At 45.9% G+C, this 16934-nt stretch overlaps 1 protein-coding gene across 1 annotated transcript; it reads right to left on the bottom strand.

Annotated features, from left to right (window-relative positions):
• Positions 1–1445: 1445 nt before the first annotated feature.
• On the bottom strand, positions 1446–13364 carry HPSE (heparanase). Its single transcript, XM_038136426.1, is given in 13 exon segments — positions 1446–2983; positions 3643–3789; positions 3923–4041; positions 5679–5793; positions 6303–6409; positions 7047–7140; positions 8534–8581; positions 9097–9268; positions 9716–9889; positions 10246–10371; positions 11405–11550; positions 13032–13292; positions 13294–13364. Coding segments are annotated over 13 exon segments (1725 nt in total). The 5' UTR covers positions 13350–13364; the 3' UTR covers positions 1446–2823.
• Positions 13365–16934: the final 3570 nt, after the last annotated feature.

Raw genomic sequence — 16934 nt, 5'->3', positions numbered from 1 at the left:
GATTTGCACAGGACCATAAAGGAAAGAGTTACTCAACTCTGATGAAGAGTAGCCAATAATCTAGGTTCCATATCATGTTGATAAAGTCAGCATGGGCTTTATTCAGATATAGACAAGTACCTGAGGTGTACTTGAATAGTGCATCCTGGCAATGAATCCCCACAGCCTCTCTGCCTGCCATATGCATAGGAACATGGGTGCTCTGATTGTCACCAGGTGGATGTCCTCTGTAGACACTGCTTTGGTGTTTTTATATGTGTGAAATGGCAAGGAAACCCTGGACTGTCTGCAGAAAATTTTTAAGGAAGTAGAGTAGTAGAATAAACTTTCACAAAGGAAACTTTTTACAGTTACTGCCACTGTATGTACATTCATAATAAAGTGGCCTGGCCCTTCACTGAAAAATAATCTAGGGAATTGCTAATTTCAGGCTAATAAAGCCCAGCTGTCTTGTTTAGCTGAAATCTGAGTTGATGGTCAAAATGTCCCTGACTCTAAGGTGGTTATCAGTTTCCTTATTTTCACATGCACCAAATGATCCCCTGTAGCAAAGTGTGATGCAACTTACTCCACCTTGCAGGAACTGATTTATGGTAGATTCAATGTGAGTAATCTGACCTCAAGAGACAAAAGGGCAAAAGCAAATTGGAATGAGTGTGTAATATGACTCTCCCCGTTCTCAAATAAGTGTACACACATATATTCAATCCTCCAAAGTTTGCAACATTCACAGAGGAATAAAAGCCCTAGAGATAGGGGTGGGGCAGGCATTGATCCTGGGAGGGTGATGTTCATCTCTCTTTCAGACCGTAGCTTCCCTGGAGTGCTGCGATGCAGCTTCTTTCCCATTCCCTGCACTTACGTGCCTCTTGCTGTGTTTGTATAGAGCTAACAGTAGCTATTAGCTTGATGTAAAGACAAAGGTAGTCACTGAGCTGTAAATCAAACCTCCCTACCCCTCCCCACCAACAAAAACAGGGCTCAGAGAGGAGACACGGTTGGCAGCAGCTGTCATTTGCATGCACAAACACCCCCGGGGCCCTTCCTGGTAGTTCCTGCGTGCCAGTCACCAGCACATGTATCGCATCTGAGTCACATTGGGTTGAGGGCTTCTGAACTGGTTGGCAAACACAATTGAAACACACCAACCTGTGTAGGATTTCTTTCATTTTTGTGTATTTGGGTACTCTTATTGGTAATAAAAAGAAGCACGGGTAGTTATGACTAAAAGAAAAGTAGGGCGTGTGCTGGTATCAGCATGTCAAAAAGAAGTCTTAAAAAAAATGAAGATTGCCAAAAGTTGGTATAAATGGCTTTAATTAAAATCCTCAAATACAGAACTCACAAGCATTGGAATAAACAAAATTTTTTTAGAAGTTCTAAAAAGAAGCTACCAGGCAAATAATAACTTTGATGGTTTAGTTGCAACTTACATTTTTATGATAATAATAACAATAATAATAATAATAATAATAATAATAATAATAATAATAATAATAATAATATATTAACTTTATGTTGACTGTATGTAAGACTTTCCATCTTACACTCTCTTTGGTTCTGATTTGGAACTTAGACAGTGTAAACTAACTCATATCAGAAAAGCAGCTGGTAGCATCTTTTCAAAGCTTAAAAAGGGAGGTACAGTACTGTGGGGTTGTTCTTCCCTGCTGTGCTCATAAATATAAGGCATTGAGAGTGGTGCGGGTTACATCCCTTCAAGAAAAGTAGATGCAAATAAATATATGCAGAAGGCCCCAGCTACTGTCCTAGGCTTTCTGTTGCCCTGGGGACCAGCAGGGAGCCACAGGGAGCTATTGCTGGCACAGCCAACTGCGACAGGGTGCGAATGAGGAAGGCTCAGCTGGGGAGAAAAGGCACCACCATGGATTTCTGTCCAAAATTGCTGTTTTCCCAGCAGGAAGGATGTCAGCCTGACTGGGCACTTCTGTCCCCAGGATGCTTTATAGCAACTGATGTCCCTCTGGTGGTTGAGGGGTGAGTGGTTTCCTCAGCCTCTTTCCTATCCCATTTCCCCAAGATAGAAGAGACCTCAGTGCATTAGGGAGTGTAAAGCAGAGAGAGCTTGAGAGCTTTACCTGTGCATAGGTGCAGGAAAGTCCTTTCCAGCTGAACTGCCTGCAGGGTGGTGCAGGCTGAGGAGTCATGAGCACTCACTGTGCAGCCAGCCCCCTGAGCACAGAGGGTTATTGCCAGGGCCTGGTGGGCTCCTCTCCTTTCCAAGCAGGGAAGACGTGTGTGATGGCAGAGGCTGACCACCCTACAGGAACAGCTTACACTTCCTGCATCAACAATTTGCCTTTGGAAAGCACAGAGCCATAGCTCCATCTCGTGACTGAACAATGCTAGCTTGAGAAAAATGCATGTGTTGTTTCCCCAAATCTAATAGAGGATCTGGTTTCTCTGCAAGGCCTTTGCCCCTGCAAGCACCCTGACCTTGGTTTGCTTTGCATGTCCAGACTTTCCACCCCAAGATGCCCTCAGCAACCACGACCCCCTCTCAGGCTTCCCCACATAGTGTGAGGTAACAGCTGTACAGCTCAAATGAAAACTCTGCTTATCCTTTCTGAAGGCAAGCTTTTGAAGAAACTGCTTTAGGAGCTGCGCTTGCAGAAAGGAGAGGAAGAGGGGAGGTGGCAGTGTCTGGGTAGGCAGAGCCCCAGCTAACAGTTGTACTAGTGCTGCAACATTTGCATCCCTTACCAGAATTAAATCCTGTGGTAGAAATGTGAATTTCTAGGATTAGAATTTCCTACTAGCCAAATGCTTTACATTTATCCTGAGTGTGTGTGTGTTGAACACTTAAATGCAAGCAAGAGCTTTGGCGTTTTTGATAACATAAAAGCTGTAGGAGAAGGCTGGAAGGCCAAGCAGTCTGCCGGGACCAAGGGGCTTTTCCACAAGCTCTGGCAGTGTTTCATCATCCAGCATCCGTAGCACACGGCCATTCAGCTCAATAGACCTGGAGAGGGACAGAGAGACTGTTTGGGCAGCTGTGCTCTGTTTGCCATCGAGTACAAACTGCTCTGGGCCTGAGCATAAACATTAACTCAGCCCAAAGCCAAACCAAACTTCCCTTGAATGTGTGTGTACACACACACACACACACACACAGAGACATCTGCAGCACTCCCACTACAAGGACTCCTTCAGAGTGGTAGCACAAGCACATATAAAAGTACATTTCTTTCTCTTCAGTGAGGTCAACTAAACAGCTAAACAGGCTTTGAAAAGTACAAATTTAAATTGTTTTTTCTCCTGAAAATATTAATATTCTTTTTTGCTTACAGAGCAGATCTTTTCCCTGTGGATTCATTAACAATGACAACAAAAAGATCCCACCCGCATACAAAGTCTGAACACGTTGCTGTAAATCAGGAGCTAGCACTTGGGAAAGCAATATAATTAACATCAAGTAAATGTCCTTATAACTTAGCAAGCTTTCAGCAGCCTGAGTTTAGGAGACCTGATCTAACAGAAGTCAGATCTTACTGAAAAAACCCCAGATGAATGAATGGTAACCTCTTCTTTCCCCTTGCAAATTGAATAAGGTGAGGTTTTAAAGACCATCTAAGCCTACTCACAGTCTTTTCCACAGGGACTGGAGGAATTGCAACTTACCTGGAAAGAATATTCTCTTTGCCATGAGGCAGTAAGAGGTACTGATCCACATGCTTGCTCAATAGGTGATCTGGTAGTTTCAAATGTTGCGTGACATTGTAGAGGTTTAAAGCAAACAGTGTCACATCCCCTTCTCTGTACTTGGGGCTGCAAGGCAAGAGAAGGTGATGGTGGGGATCAGAATAATGTGTGACCTCACACTGTCCCAAATGGCATTTGTTGGCCTGGGGGTGGCCACAGGCTCAGTTTCCAGGCTATTTTGCCCTTTATGGAGGCTTACTTGAGGCTGTTTGTGCAGTGGAGGTAGACACGGAGCTTCCTCTTGTTGGCTCCTGCCAGGCCAACCTGCAGCACCTTGGTACCCACCAGCTTCTTGTAGAGCAGTGAGAGCCAGTAGTCCTGGGAGGCACAAAAACACATGGAAACATTTGTGTACGTGCCAGGTGCTCCACACAGTGCTTAATCTAACCTTCATTTTGAAGCTCATTTCAAGGGGTTTTCCCCATAGCTTTTTGCTTTACCAAATTTTTCACATCTACTTCAATTCACACAAACACCATAGCTAGAAGGGAAGCCCTGCCTGCAAGCAGCTGTGTTTAGAAGGTACCTTAGACACATTTTTCCCTTCATATCTCAGAGCTCTGTCAGGGAGAGATTGTGCTTTCAAAATGCCCATTTTTCTGCAGGGTACAGAGAACCTCGTGACTGAATGCAGAAGTGCGAGCTGCCCTTCCTGCAGGAAAGCTTGTACCTAAGGCACAGGTGCAACACCAGGAAGAAGCTCCTAAATTTTGTGCTTTTGAACAGGTATCAGGATTGATCTCTAAATCCAAGTCACAAGTGTATCCTCTGACACTCCAGGATGGTGCCTCAGAGCAGGGCGATGCCCAGTGCAGGCTCATTTTTTCTGGGTCTTTCCTGGCTTTCAGAGAGCTTCTCCCAGCTCACCTGTTGGTCTTTGAGGTTTTCTTAGGAGGAAAACTGTTGTGTTTCTCCTTTAACTCACCACAAGCCCAGGAAATTACTTTTGCTATCAGCCTTCGTGCTGAATCCCTCTGCAAGGAAATGCAGCCTTCTGACACTGATGTGCTTCCTCATTTCTGTGCTAACTACAGCTGATGCACCTGGATTTGGATTTCCCTGCCTCTGAAGCATTATTGGCTTGGTTAGCATCTGTACTGCCTGTACATGAGGAAAAGGGCACACAGTTTCAGTCCAAATTATATCTATTTTAATGAGGGAATGAAAAACCCAAAGTCACAAGCCTGATGATGCAGCCTCTGGCATAGCAAGCAGCTGAGCAAGGAGGATGGTAAATCCCTGTATGCTGGGTTTTCTTTTAGGCTGGCTCTATGACCACCAGTGAAAATCACAATTTGGAAGTAGAAAAATGAGAGGAAAGCTAAAAAGGAAGATGCTGTCCTCTCACCCCAATCTAACTGCTAGTAGTACGAATAAATGTGCCGTATGTGCAAGAACAATGTATAGCTCATATAATGAAGTTTCATCGCAGCAAAGTGTTATTTCCTAATAAATAAAACTATACTAAATGTATATTTCAATTTAATTATCCTTCAGCCACCACTGTAGGATGAATATGCTCATGACCTATAACACTTGAGTGTTGACTTCATGGTGGCCTGGTTTTCACATGGAATATAATTGATTTTAATATCTCTTTTCACTTCTGTTTATAAACTACTCATCACTCAGCTGAGGAGTAGTCAAACCAAAACAGGCCATCCAGAAAAACCTTGTGAGATCCAGGAGCTTCTATGTACAAACCAGAGCATCGTGTCCCACAAACTGGTTTCTGCTGTGCTGAGGAATGGCTGCACCTCTGCAGTTGGAGTAAATATCTTGTGTGCATACATATATATGTAATAATACATTAACCCGTAGTGGAACATGAGTGGAACTTTAGGTGCAAGGATACCTGTGACCATCCAAGCAAAAAAAGTTAAAATAGCTGACTTGTCCCTCCACACCCAGCATTGCCTGTGCAGAGGTGCATTCAGGGGGTGTTATTTACATACCGGCAAAGGCTCAAAGTTGGCATCCACCAGGTGATAGGTCCCTGCCCCGAAGAAAACCTGTCTCATTACCACATCAATCCCCTGCCTGGCTGAAAGTCCAAGTTTGTCCAACCACCTGCCAAAAAATGAGGCAAATATCACACATATGAAAGTGCTGACCTCAACAGTACTATGTTGCCCCTCTCAAACCAGATCAGGAAGCAGAAGTGCAAAACTTAATGAGTGATGCTGACTTCCTTAAAAGCACACAACTAATTTCAAGTCTTGCTTTGATTACATTAAAAAAATTTTCAGTCCACTTCTCGAAGTCCAAGTTGGTGGGAACAGTTGGTCCATTCCCCTGTTTCTAGGTGGTGGAAACAAGGAGTGACAGCAGATTCTCCTGAACTGGCCAAGGGTCTGAAGGCTGAGAGAAATAATCACACCAACAAGGTTGCCTGTCATTATCAGACTTTGACTTGCTGGCCCACCAGGCCATCATAAAAAGTCATCATGTCTTATAGGATGGAAAAGAACTGCCTGCACTCCCCAGGAAGCCTGAGAAAGCCACATTCCTTCTGTGGGGCAGCCTTGTTCAGCTGTCAAAATACATTATTTTCCCCACACTTGGGACACAGTACTCACATAAAACCAGCAACATAAGTGTTAGATAATCTGGGAGCTCCTCCTCCATAGGCAGAGCTCGTCTCTCCCAGCCACACCTTCTTGTCCGGCACAGTCCGACCAACAATCTGGCCAGTGTGGCATTAGGAAAGAAGAGAAAGAGACAACGGTTAATTTTTTGGCTACTGAAATAAACAAAATTTTGTGTTTTAGCCAAAGGTTTACTTAGGATGTTTACATTTAAGGGATAACACTCTGAGATGGGATGTCATAGAAATTTGGATCAAAAGAACTAGAAGTAGATTTACATCCCCCCCTGAAAAAACCCAAACTTGCCACCCATGTAAAACAGGGCAAACATCACTAAAATCCAGGTCCCATAATTCTTCTTGTGCTGAGTAGTGCTATATTCTAAGTTAAAATACTGTCAGGATCTCAAAATAAAAACAAAACTAAACAAACCAAAAAAGTATTGGGGGGATGGGATAACCATAAATTACATCCCTGAGTAATTACTATATCAATAAATGAGAATGCTGTAGGTGTGTGATGCACCTGGCATCATGTTTGCTGCATAGCAAACTGTTGGAGCTCATTTATTGTTAGTATCAATTATTTTAATTTTATTTTTTTAATATACAATGTCAGCAGAACTCAAGCTTTGAGTATCCCTCTCTACTGCTAGTAAGAAGTAGTGGATTATTTTGGATTCTCTGTTATCCCCCTGGAAACTGAACATGGGAATGATTGAACAGGACAAGGCACCTCCAGGACTTCATATATGGCTGTGGCAAAGGTGTCCAAAACTTCAGGGCTCAAGAAATCCCCCCTTGTTGCACTCTGTCCATTCACATAGTAGCTAAAAATCAGGGAAAAAACATAGACAAAATTAGGGAGTAATACCACCAGTGGTACAAAACACCACTGAAAGTATTCAGTTGATTGGTACATTTATCCACAGCATGATTTTTCTGTCCAGGGCTTTTTAATTTTTCCAAATGTGTAGGTCTGTCACTTGTATTTAAGGGACTTTAAGATATCATTACCTCAGTGGAGTCAGGGTATCACAGAAAATTCCACCAGCAGAAGTAATAGGTTTGTTTGCATCTATTTATTAAGAATAAGGAAAAGATCACCAAGAGCCAGCTTCTGTAAGTCTTCTCCTTTTGATGAGTCCGACATTCCTATGTGTCGGACTCTATCAAGCTATATATTAAAAATATCAGCTCACAGCATCTGTCCATCTGCTGGAATATTCTGGCCACTTGAAAAGAGCTGAAATAAGGGCATCCCTATGGCATGAAGGTTGCCCTCCACCATGAGCAGAAGAGCTTTTAAGTCTTGTTTGTCCAAATAAATTGGAATGGTTATTTTTGCATTTCATCCTATTATCACTCAGTCTGACCAAAAACAGCTGAAGCCTTCCAGCCACAAGAGGAAGCTAAAACCTGATAATCCTAAATGAGTAAACAACAGCCCAGGAAGGGGAAAGGACATGTTTCATGCCTTTCTAGCAGCTCAAAATACATAGAAAATTGATGTATGTATACATATATATAAAAAATGAGTATGTACAGCTTTTCTCACTGTTGTCTGACTGCTGCATGTCATGTCCTGCTTTTGACTCTGGAAAGAAAACTGCCCTCACATGGAAATGACTTTCAAACAGATGGAGTTCATGGCCCTGGGGCCAGTTTACCCCATGAGTACTTTAAACCTACCCATGTCCCCATGAGTACTTTAAACCTACCAATCAAAGTCACTGCACAGGAGCAAAAGGCCAGGTGCCAGTGCTTTTTGCACTGCGTGTGGGATCTGAGGGTGAGTTACCCACACAGGACCTGAAATGACTCAGAGAACAAAGTCTGGGGAGCAGGAGGAGCAGCTGGTAATTCTCCATGGACAGGGGTCAGCCAGACCTACAGGGCTTTTTCTTTATATCAACTAGACATAAATAGAGCAAACAAAATTATCATCTTGCACATGTTGCATTCCCTGTGACAAACCCCCACCGCTTTTGGGTCTCTGCACCAAGTAGACCCTTTGGAGGCTTCAGCATTTCTGTAATGTGCTCCCTCAATTCATCTCTTATTCTGAACACAGAAGTCTGTGGAGAGGCCCCTGAGAAACAGTCAAAAGGGGCATTTCACCCCCCTCTTTTCTGTTGAGATTGATAATTCTGTTCAAATTGACATTCTTTAAAGCAAATGACGCAGCAATCAGAGTGACAGTGGTATCCAAGTGGTACTTACTGGTGCCACGTGACAGAGTCGATCACCTTCCCTCCTGATTTCAGGAAGCTGCAACCAGAGGGAATGGTGGAGGACAGGGTTTAACAGTACCAGTCATGGCCCTCCCACTAGTGTAATGCCATGCACAGCCCACCCTTCTCCCCACAGCTGGCAGTACTGATGGTGAATGCTTGGGGGCCAGGCTTGCCATGGCTTTTAAGCAGGCTTTGGGCAGCCTGGCTTCCTCAGAAGGTTGCTGAGGGAGGATGAATTGACCTTTGTATAACATGTATGTGTTTTTTGGGCTAAAAGCCCTTGTTAGCACAACCCTAGAGCCAGTACTCAACGGGAAAATGTGTGGACCACTGGTGTACTTCCAGCAGCTGAGTTTTACCTGGCTGAGTATTCAGGCCTTGAACTCAAGCATGCAGGTAAGATTATGATTGTCATCTGTCAAGGTAAAAAAAATTGTTCGACCCCTGCCTTAAAGCCTCTTCATGCCTCCTACATATAGGGGCAGACAAATCACAATTCTCCACACCTGCCTCACCCCAGGGAGTGCTGCTGGAACCTCACACCCCTACCTTCTCAGCAGTCTCTGCGTGTGCTTTCGGGGCTGCCCAACATCAGGGCCGTAGAGCTTGGCGTGCTGATAGAGGGCATAGTTATTCAGCAGTTGGCGTAAGTGAATAAAATCTTGCCCCAGCTGGAAGCCATCAATGTGGATGCCAGATTTTTTCCTGAAGCTGTTGGGCTCTGGGGAAGATACATGTACATCAACACTCCACTCTGTTTTTAGGGCACAAAATAGGGCAGTTCCATTTACATGGGAAGCACCAGTTCCCTAAGGCTTCACCTGATATGGCATAGTGTGGGTGAGATATTTGAAGGTGAGCATCAAAAACTTGGGGGATACAGTGTGCTGCTCTCCAGGACTCTGTCCCAGCCACAGGTGACATCCTGCACCTTGTGGGGCATCGTTCACCTCATCTCAAAGCCCTTATAGGAGCAGCAAAATCCTCTCAATTTGCTCATTCATTTTGTCTTTTTGTAAAATCCCTCTGCAAATTAAGACCTTAATGTCTCTTTATAAAACATCACCTTGCCTTGATGTACCATCATCAAAAATATCCAAAGTTACTAACCCATACCCTCTGGTGGTACTTTTCTAGGTGATGGCAGCTATGGCCAACAAGCACTTACCATTCCCAAGTTCCCAGGAGATGTTGTACCTCTGGGAAGCACAGTAGTCCAGCAGTGCCTGGGCATTCGAGCTGTCCCACTGCAAGCCACCTTTCCGCAGCAAGGCGTTGAGTGCAAAGATCAGGTGAAACCCTGAGCAGTTTGCAAAGCTGTAGAGAATATCCAGTGTATTTTCTGCACAGAGGAGAAAGGAGGGGTGTTTATCTCAAGGTTAGAGCATGCTAGTTGAGCTCTGGCCAAGCAACAGTCTTTACTGCCTGTATTTATTTAGCCTGATGCTGCAGATGTGCCAAACTTTCCCAGCCAGACAGAAGAGGTCAGGGCTCACTACACATCTTGCAAGCTTTGAGAACCTCCCAACCCCTGCAGCTGAATAATATTAAATGTGGGATGGCAAACAGTAGAAAAAGAGTTCTCTGAATATTTTTCAAAGTGGGTGAAATATTTCTTTTTCAGTGGTTTCAGCTCCTAATAGCCTATGGCCCTTTTACTGTGGGGCAGAGAATTGCATCCCCCTGTTTAAGTCTTACTTGTAATGGTGGTGTTTTTGTGCTTTTTCTGGTTCTGTTCGGCAAGGATCAGCTTTTCCTGGCTGGGCCACTGGGCCAGCAGCACCTTCTCAACAGCAGCAAATGCAGGCCTTGAGCCACAAGCCTCTGTAGGGCAGAAAAAAGTTGATGGGAGTTAACTCCTCACCAGCAAACCCTTGTTCCAGTGAGCTGACAAAGCATAGGCTGCGATGCTTGAGGAGCAGATAAGCCAACCTGGCATGCAGTGGTGTGGCAGGAATCATGACCCACCTTGCTGAAGGCAGGAAAAGGGTAATGCTTCCTGCACTGGCCATCTCATGCAGGGGAAAGTGCTGACTTCCCCACACGGCTCACTGGCAGGAGTCATAAGACACATTTCCTTCAAAGCTTATGTTTTTTCTTAGCATGCAAACCAGGAACAGGCCATAACCAGAGAAGAAGGCATGAGCCAGAGTCACAGGAAGTGGCTGCTTAGCAAAGTGCTATGAGGGGAAAAGTACCACTTGACTTCAAAACTCAGCATTACTGGTCGTACAGTAATGTAGGATTTCACAATTGTGCTATGCGCCACAGGAATATACAGGGTTGGTTTTTTTTTTTCTTCATCTGAAACATCTCTTGACACTTTTGCTAAGTTCAAAGAGAAAATACCAAGCTCAAGCGGTTGACAGGAGTCCATCAGGTTTGCACTTGCCCTGTCAAAGCAGCAGGAAGGCAAGGCTGCACCCCCAGCCAAGCTCTCTGGCTTTGGGAGAGAGATTGAGCACTCTATTCTCCTCAGGTTATTTCTTCCATCTGTTTCTCAATTTTCATAATGAAGCCACAGCTTCTGAGCTGAAGTTGACCATCTCCCAGACAGTGAGGGAACTCTCAAGATTGCCACAGGAAGCAGAGGGCAGCAAAGGGAGAGTCTCAGCAGATGCCAGGGAGGATATAAGTTCCCCTACACCCTTTCTCAATTTCCCACAGCTGGCAGAGCTCTTCCCACAAACCATGGAAGTGGAAGTCCACAGACCTCCTCTCCATGGATGATAGCCATACTGAGACTGTGGAGGGCCCCCAGTGCTGCTGCTGTGCCCTTGCAGCATCCTCAGCCTGCATCAAAGACCCTCCAAAACCTAAGATGGTTTCAAGTCTAACAAGTTGGTGCCCACTTTACCTTGCTGTGCCTGAAATTCCCAGAGGATTTTTTCTTCTGAAGTTGAATCCTTGTTGGGATCAAAGATAAGAAAGTCTGTCTCAGTGCCACCAAACCTCAGGAAACCTGGGGACAGGGCCGTTGCCAGGGCACGCAGTTTGGAATTGCTGAGGAGGGAATGCCAAGAAATAGAAAACCACTATATTTATGCAGACTGTGTAGAGCATAAACATGGCAAGCACTTCGAGGAACATGCTGCAGTAGGTGACCTGAGGCTACCCAGTAGTCTCAAGGAATTCCCGATGGCTTACTGGGATCTGCATCCCAGTCCTCTGCACTGTACAAGAGGGATGCTGATGGCCAAATGAGCCAGGAGAGGGTCTAATAGGCAACAAGGGGAGAACATACGTGGGGGAACATCAGCAGGGAACCAAATCCTGGGGGCAAAGTAAGGCAAAAACTTTAAAACAATCTTGGTTTTTTTCATCCTAAACATCCTCCTTCTCTAGATTTTTTTTGGGTTTGTTAGTGCAACACTAACATAAATGTCCTGTGAGAATTTAGGCGCCAAACTGACTTTACTTCATCAGCCCCAACTTCCATCACAACTGCCAAAGCAATTGCCTTTGTACGCAAGGGAGATTAGGAGTCCCTGCTGGGACAGGTGTTAATTCTATCAAAGCAGGTGTACAAAAGAGCATAACTGTGACTTGCACACATCCCATGCAGGATGTGCAGCACTGACAACCAGCCTTCTCTGAGGGTAGCCACAAGGCTTTTGAGGGCACTGGGCATGTTAGGCACTATCTGCTCTGTGGTGACAACCAGCAGATTAGAGGCCACCATGAACTTCCTACTCCTCATGGTGGCAGGGCTGGCCTCAGGCTGAACCTCAAGGTGAGAAGGTGGGGCTGGATGTTGGAGACCTGAGCACTTTCCAGTAAAGCTGGTGACACCTTTCTCACCAGCTCAGTGAGGACAAAAATGTGCAACTAGTGGGAAAGCAGGACTGGAGGATCCACACGTTTTTTGAACACTTTCATGGATGGTGATCCCACCATCTGCTTCCCTGCGCAGCCTGTTCCAATGCATGATTAGCCTCTCGGTGAAGAAATTTTTCTTAATATCCAATCTAAAGCCCCCCTGGTACAACTTGAGGACGTTTCCTCTCGTCCAGTCAGTTGTTAGCTGGAAGAAACTGACCCACACCTCACTGCAGCCTCCTTTCCGGTACTTGCGGAGGGCGATAAGGACACCCTGAAGCCTCCATTTCTCGAGGGCAAACAACAGCAATTCCCTCCGTTTCCTTATCCTATTTTTTTTTTTTTCTGCAAGCAAAGCAGCTCCTCTAGCAGGCTTATTCCCGAGCTAAGCTTTCCCTGCATCCCCTCATGCCAGCCGCTCCTTCCCCGAGCACAAACGGGTCGGCGCGGCTCGCACCTGGGGAAGGTACCGCCTTCTGCCCTGGGAGGACGGAATTAGTGAACCCCGAAGCAGACGGGATCCAGCAGCCTCTCCCCGACCCCATTTCTAGGAGTGGGGAACTCCTCGTTCCCCTAGCTCGCTCCTCAGCGCGTTTGCCGGGATGTCCCGCCCCTCCCCTCGAAGACCCTTTCTCCTTTGCCCAGTTGGGCGAGAGGCGGCTCACCTGAGCAAGACGACATAGCGCGGGTCCCGGGCGAGGCTGGCATCCAGGGTGAGGGAGAGGAAAGCCGGGCTCACCTCCCGTCGGGGGCTGCCTCGGAGCCCCAGCCGCAGCACCGCCGCCTGGTGCCCCTCGGCCAGCGCCGGCAGCAGCGGCAGCAGGAGAGGCAGCAGCGGCAGCAGCATCCTCCGCTCCCGGCCCGCCGCGCCGACGCCGCCGGCACCACCCCCGAGGAGGGCGGGCCCGGGGCTGCAGCGCTCCGCTCAACCGTACTGGCGTGAGCAGGACCTTGCTCACCCTCTGGAAGAGCTGCAACAGCATCTTCGAGCCTCAAATCAGCAGCAAGACACCCGACGCCCGGCTTTACACAAACGCCTCAACCATTGCAAAATGAACCTGTGTTTACAGCTGGTTCCTTTCCTGCTCACACCTGCGCAGCCTTTCAGCCGCCTCCTCCAAGATCCCGCCCTGCCCGACCGGCCCTGGGCATTTCCGTGTACAAGCAGCGGGCTGGAAAATGGCTACAGAGCTGAACGCTGCCTCTGCAGGGCTGGGATGTCAGCCTGGAGCCCCGTCTGCGGCCTTCCCTGCGGGAAACCGACTCCCAGCAGCACGCAGCCCTGTCAGGCTGAAACCTGGCTGTTGCAACAGTCCATGCTGTTGGAACAAGTGTTTGTCCTAATTGCAGAGGTATGAAACTTGGAATTACTGCTACAAAAAGGTTTCAGGCAGGCTCTAGGTCTGCCCCCTAGGTGCTCCCTGCAGAATCCAGTCTGTACCGAAACTCCTTCTTTGGCTGCAGCTGGCCTTGCTAGGGAGGCCTGTCAAGAACGAGCCAGCTGCAGCCACAGAGCAGGTATGGCTTAGTGTCATGGAATGGCTTGACTTATTCCAAACCCTACACCATGGCCAGGGATGCCTCCCGTTAGACCAGGTTGCTCAAAGCCCCAGGAATGAGGTGTACACAGCTTCTTTGGGCAACCTTTGCCAGTGCATCACATCCCTCACAGTAAAGAATTTCTTCGTTACATCGAGTCTGAACTGTCCCTTGTTCAGCTTAAGGCCATTTCTCTCTTGTCCTAGCAGCCCATGCCCTTGTAAAAAGTCCTTCTCCAGCTCTCTTGTCATCCCTTCAGGTACTGGAAATTGCTCTAAGGTCACTCTGTAGCCATCTCCTCTCCAGGCTGAACAACCCCAGCTCTCTCAGCTTCTCTTCAAAGGAGAGTTGTCCCAGCCCCCAATCACCTTTGTGGCCTCCTAACAGGTCCAAATTCTTCTTGTTTTGGGGAGCCCAGGGCTGGATCCAGTACCAGAGATGGACTTGGAGTAGAGGGGGACAGTCACCTCCCCTGACCTACTGCCCACTCTCCCTTTGATGCAACCCAGAATGCAATTTGCTTCCTGGGCTGCAAGAACGTTTCTACGTTTCTATGCACACTACTGAAACATTTGCAGAGTTTTTAAACAACTACATTTTACACCACCATTATATTTCCCACCTGCACCAATCAATCCTGAAGCATCCATATTTCTTAGGAAGATTGTTTTGAAAATAGCTGTCTGCTGGAAGAGGCTGTGATCTGTTACTTTATTCAGATACAGCACTTCCCACACGCACTGAAGTTGGGGCATTAATCTGTGGCTCAAGTGCTTGCCTGCCAGGCCCTTCCTGTTCCTGCTTGCTCTACATTTTTGTACAATTACGTAACTCTCCATTGGCACTAGAAGAACTTGACCAAATTAACTCTGGTCTCGATAAGCACATCCATGGCCTTGCCAAAAAGGAAACATCAGTGACACTTCTGACTGTCTCAGTATCTTAGTCAGGGTAATGCTTCCAATCTTGTGTTGCAGCACCAATTATATGCCTATACCCCAGGAAGGGCTGGGGTGACTGTCTGCCAGAGGAATAACTCATCTATCAGCTGATGACTGGAGCACCAAACAAACTACCCAGCCCCATGGGTAAACTAAGGATATAAGAATGTAGTTCAGTGTGTGAAAAAATCATTGCTGCAAATCTAGGTAACGTTGTTACCACAGGTGCAGGAGGAAAGGTCAGGAGCTGTCAGGCAAGGTGCAGCCTGTGCACAATTTCTTTCTGTTGGAATTCCCTACTTCTGCCTTTATTTCCTCCATGTTCTTCTCTGAGAGGACGCATTTTGAGTGACTTGCTACTGTGCGGTATTTCTCACAGCAAAGGCACAAAGTGTGTATTTCAAATGGTCAAGGCTATGTTTTGGGACCAGTTGCTGTGTACAGATACCTGTACGTGAGGTCTGGCATGTGTTGTGTTTTCAGCAGCCTGCGAAACCTTGTAGCTGGAAAACAATGTATTTCAGCATTAGCTTAAGGTACTAAATGAGAAGTAGCAGCATTTGCCTGGGCATTTTTCACATGGTTTTATACACATTTTTAAATATTGCAGACTAGAGGAGCTCAGTATAGATGTATTTGGACTAATGGAAATTAGAGCTGAATTTGAGTGATGCCCTGTGAACTAGAAGGGAAGAACATAAGAACTAGGACTAGGCTTAAGGCCATTTGAGTGTTACTTGAAGCCAGCTCCAAACACGCATCCCATCCCTCTTCGTCACTTCACACAAAACCTATCCCCTACCTTGTAGACATTCAAATGCTTTGGTCTTGCAGCTCCTATCAGACAGTTCTGCTTCTCCCTGTAATGCCATTAGACACCTTGTGATGACTAGGTTTTTATAACTAGAAAGAACTAAAAATAAAACCTTCCAGTAATTTCAACTGCCTAACAGCAGCAGCAATGTGCTATTGCTAGCAGGGGCACCTCTGCTGTTCCTGGGCAAGCACCAATAACTGATATATTTATACCTGTATCTATATATATGTCTGTGCTTTACCTTGTGTATATTAAGGGAATTCAAAGGGAAGAGCTGCCTTTGCAAAAGACTAACAATTCTTGTGACACAGATGTTTGGGGAGATGAACAAAGCTGACCTGTGTCAGGATACTGCTCTGTTTCTATATAAGAAGCCTCGGGAAGATGAAATTAAGGATAAGCTGATGCCAAGAAAGCATGGAAACTGTAAAAACAGAGATGCCTATCAGAGTGGTTTTGTGAGCTATCCTTCCTCCCTGCCCCAAGCCTGCAGCCAGACCTTGTCCTGACACAGCACACAGCTCTCCCTGCTGGTTTTATTTCTGAATCCAGATGGTTATGGGAGTCTGAGATGGCACACCCTGTTTATTCAGAGATGGAAATGACGCCTCGGGTCTAGATTTTAGCAGTTTTCTTTGATATGCACACAGAGATGAAATGAAGCTTTAAAAGGAAGGACAAACTGAGACCTAGGCAGGACTAACTCCAGAACATAGGAACGCAATATGTCTCATTCACACAATGAAAATTAACAGCTAAACCTTATCCTAAGCCTGACTCTCTTATTAGTCCTTCCAGGGAGACAGTTTTCAGTAAGTTATGTGCAGGAGTTCACGGAATCATGACTCAGAGGAAGAAAGGGAATCACACAAACGCAAGAACTGGTGTATGTGGGCAAGCTGGAAACTGGAGTGAATAGAAAAAAAGACTAAGAAATATGCTCTGAGGTTTTAGGTCAGAACATTTATCTGCACCTGAACAGACTTGCATACACGATAGCTCTCATCCAATTTACTGTGTGTTATGAAGACATTGGCAGGAACATCTGACAGAGCATATTTTTATGACCTACTTAGCTTTGAAGCATCTACCATTACACGTGAGAAATATTTGCTTTCCAAAATGTCTCGAATCCATCCTCAGCATAAGTTTTCCCATAGCACATTTACCCATAACAGACATTTACCAAACTAATGCATATCCACTCCAACACCTGCATTTTATATATATATATATATATATAATCATCCCACTGAAGCACCGAGCATCAT

The sequence above is a fragment of the Motacilla alba genome, chromosome 4 (genome assembly GCF_015832195.1).
Source record: "Motacilla alba alba isolate MOTALB_02 chromosome 4, Motacilla_alba_V1.0_pri, whole genome shotgun sequence".
NCBI lineage: Eukaryota > Metazoa > Chordata > Aves > Passeriformes > Motacillidae > Motacilla > Motacilla alba.
Note: the sequence above shows the minus strand (reverse complement) of the source record. Positions and strands in the feature narration are given on the sequence as shown.